Source organism: Hypanus sabinus, chromosome 15 (genome assembly GCF_030144855.1).
Source record: "Hypanus sabinus isolate sHypSab1 chromosome 15, sHypSab1.hap1, whole genome shotgun sequence".
Taxonomy (NCBI): domain Eukaryota; kingdom Metazoa; phylum Chordata; class Chondrichthyes; order Myliobatiformes; family Dasyatidae; genus Hypanus; species Hypanus sabinus.
This window is the reverse complement of record NC_082720.1, coordinates 47,881,437-47,885,311: the sequence shown is the minus strand read 5'-3', so window position 1 is coordinate 47,885,311 and position 3,875 is coordinate 47,881,437. Positions and strand designations below refer to the sequence as shown.

Genomic DNA, 3,875 nt, shown 5'->3' with positions numbered 1-3,875 from the left:
CTCTCTCTCTCTCTCTCTCTCTCAGCTTGTTTGGGTTATAATTACTGATAGAGAGGATTGTATTCATTTGTTAACCAATTGGGATAGATGTTGTTCTTTCTTCTGTGTCTGTAAGCTATTGCTTTCGCAGGCTTTGGGGAGAAGGCGTGATGGGGACAGAGAGAGACGACGAGATGCTGTAAGCTGGGTGACGGAACAGACCCCGGGCGGGAGTCCGAGGCCCAGGGTCTTTGGCAAGGAGAGGAGACACAGACAGACTTGAGTAGGGCGTTTGGTCAATCACCAAGGGTGGTTCCATTCGTGGGTCGGCGGAGTTTGGAGGACATCGACTGGAGGAAAGGGGACCCGGTTCAGTAAGAGCTCCAATGACGTGTGCACAAACTGGTTAATAATAATGGCGCTTTTTTCATTTTTTTAAACAGTTCTTATTTTGTTCCTTTATTATCTACCTAGCCAAAGTAACAGTTATAAAGTGTAATCATTTAATCGCATATGGTGTATTGTCTGTTACTTGGCATGGTGGGGTACATCACACAGCATCCACACAAACTCAATTACTCAGTCTGGCAGGGCCCAAGGTTGCTCCCCCTAGACGGAAACGATCTGAGCGAGCCTGAGGCTCACCAGGGGGCTACAACTCTCTCATCTGCACAGTGGCTTCTGGTCTTTTTTAAATTGGGTTATTGGGGTCTCTTGCTTTGTGGTTGCCTGTAAGCAGAGAAATTTCAAGGCATATAATTGCTACATTATTTGATAATAAATGAGCTTGGAATCTTTGAATCACAAAAGCAGTCATCACTTTCTTATCAGCTTTTCTTATCTTTCTGTCATGTGAAAATTCATAATGTGCTGTTTTAAAATCTAAGCAGACTGCAATAAGGATACAAGATGCTGGCAGAACTCAGCAGGCCAGACAGCATCTATGGGAGGAGGTAGTGCTGACGTTTTGGGCCGAAACCCGAAGGCCCGAAATGTCATCACTACCTCCTCCCATAGATGCTGTCTGGCCTGCTGAATTCTGCCAGCATTTTGTGTTTTTATTTATTTCCAGCATCTGCAGATTCACTCGTGTTGCAATAAGGATATTATTTTTATGACAACTCTGTTTACCTCTCTAAAATTTCAGTCAAGGAAGTTAAGCATGCTTCTCTTTAACAAATAAAAAAAATATAACTGAAACTATCTAGTGATCTGTCTACCACCAATGTTATGCTGATTGGAATAGCACATATTTTTAACACCTTCTTTTTAAATACACAATGTTTCACTGCCAGTATTCTATTCACCTGGCATCATGTCTTTGCACAGACAGAATTGGAAAAATATGGTCAGAAGTTCAGCCATTTCCTCCCTCGTTTCTCTGTGACGTCATTACTGCCCCATACCACATTGTATAAAGTCTCTCTCTTATCACTTCTACACATTAGAAGCATCTTGCACTGAAGGGGAAGTAACTGTATCAATAACAGAATGTTCAGCAAAACCTCAGTCACTGTTCTCTCACTCATCGTTCTGTGTCTTGTATTTACAGACGGTAAGATATCTTTAATATCGAGATTTTTTAATATCCTGAATAACGCTAAATTTGCTATTGTATAAATTATTATACAAATGCATTTTAAATGAATGTCAATTACAAAATTAATGATTGAATTCTAAAAACTTATATTTTTCTTTGCAGCTCTCCCTCGCCTAACGAAACAGAGACGGTGCAAATGCATTCGCTTAATGGACTCATTGCCAGAAAACACGAAAGTCACCAACATTAAAGTTTTCTTTAAGCAACCTTTTTGTTCAAACATTGAAATCATGTAAGTCACCATCTTGCTAATACATCTTAATATTTATGAAACAGTTTAAGATAGAAATAGTTTTAATTTTAATTGCACTTAATTTCTTTCTAGTGTCAATTTGGAAAAAGGGGGAAGAGCTTGCTTGAACCCCAATGCTGCAGCAGGGCAGGCAATTGTTGCTTCTATGAGAAGGTAAGTATATGGCAAATTTAAGCGCTTGAAGTTTAATATAAAATCGGAAAGTTTTGGTCACTTAGGTCAGTATAATCTTGTTGAAATAGGCTAATCCAACACAAACAGTTTGGGAAATTTACAGATGATTAACTTTTAGAATCTACTTTTAGATACGTTTGGAATTATAGAGCACAGAAACAGCATCTATGGACCCACCCTATTCATGCCCACTGTGATACATAACTACATTAAATCTCTATTAGATGTGTCAGGTCCATATCCTTTCCTGCCTTGCCTGTCTACACATCTGTCCATACTCACGATCATGCAACATGTTCAGATTTTTCATAACTGTTTATATTTGTGCAAGATTCAATCAAGTCCAGCTCCATTCAGAAAAATTTGGCAGATTCCATTGGCAATGTTACTCAAGAGAAAACTCTTCAAATTGTATTTGTTTTCTTTCACTTATTGCTATTGCAGATTTTCTTTCTGAACCAAAAAAAATGTTTAATTCACTTGGAAGTGTAGAGAATTGAAAGTTTGGGTAGGATCTGGAGCAAACTATTCTATTCTGAGGGTGTTGTGTACCTGGACACACTATCTGAGAAAGTGGCGGAATCAGAGATACCAACAGGACTTGAGAAATATTTAGACAAGCATCCAGCTATGGGAAAAAGGGTTAATGTTTATGGGTGGCCACTGGTCAGAGTGGACATGGTGGGCTGATTGGCATGTACCCATGCCCTATGATCCTATGCTTAAGTTATGACATGATTCAGAACTGGTTCTTTAGACCATTTCAGTGACTTTTAAATTGAGTAACTCCAAGAATAAAATTTACTTTATAAAAATTCTTATCTCTAACTTTTCAACTGAATTAATAAAAACAGAAAAGTGAAAATGCTGTCTATCCTAGGAAACAGCCTTTCTTAAGACAAATATTGATTACAATTCTTCTTTACAGAAAAGGAAAACATTGAACAACCTCTCTACCAAACAATGGATCGTGTTGCTGTCTGAACAGGACTATGATGCACACATTTAAAATTCACCTCTGCATCATTAGTGAAGCAAAGCTTTTTTATCTGCTTTAAATTTTCTTAACACATTTAATAAACTGCAATGTCTGCAGTAAAAAGGCAGAGTAATCTCTGTCAGCTTATCATTTCATATGTGGAGCTGTAATGAAGATTAACCCAGTTTCTAGTCCCATTTTTAAAACTTTATCATTTGAGGTTCCATAATTGAACCGATACTGATTATAAAACAAATAAGCTATTATTGATTATGAGCAACTAGTGATGCTTTTAAATGAGATCAATTTATCTGCTATTTATGTAAGCAAATAAATGATGCAAAGTCCAGAATTGTTGTAATGTTTCTCTATATTAAAGGCTGCAATTATAATATTGACAATCGTTTGTGCTGTATTCTTGTATTAAATACCTAAACAGTCAAAGATAACAAATGCAGGATTCATTAAGGTGCCTTGAAAATTAAAATGATGTAACAATGTCCCATGTTCTATTTAGAACTTATTCAGCATCATTTGAATCAGCACAAGAAATAACAAGAATAAAGGACAAAGGTGGTGCCGTAGTAGTCTGATGGACGGACCTCTACCTCACTGAGGCCAAATGGCATTTCTCTGACACCTCCTCTTACTTACCCCTGGAACAGGACACCACCCAAAAACATCAAACCTTTGTCTCCTGTATCTTCACTGCCCTTATCAACTCCGGAGACCTTCCATCCTCAGCCAAAAAACTCATAATTCCCACACCCTGAACTGCTCGGTTTTACCTCCTCCCCAAGATCCACAAGCTTGACTATCCCTGTAGACCCAAAGTTTGGGCCTGCTCCTGCCCCACCAAACTTGTATCTGCCTACCTGGACTCCATTTTG

The 3,875-nt window shown here is 38.2% G+C and overlaps 1 protein-coding gene across 1 annotated transcript; it reads left to right on the top strand.

The window, feature by feature from the left end:
* The first annotated feature begins 1,397 nt into the window (after nt 1–1,397).
* Nucleotides 1,398–3,393, top strand: LOC132405158 (interleukin-8-like). The gene is made up of 4 exons (XM_059989857.1): nt 1,398–1,534; nt 1,682–1,811; nt 1,905–1,985; nt 2,935–3,393. The coding sequence occupies exons 1-4, from the start codon at nt 1,471–1,473 to the stop codon at nt 2,948–2,950; spliced, it is 291 nt and encodes a 96-aa protein (XP_059845840.1). The 5' UTR covers nt 1,398–1,470; the 3' UTR covers nt 2,951–3,393.
* Nucleotides 3,394–3,875: the final 482 nt, after the last annotated feature.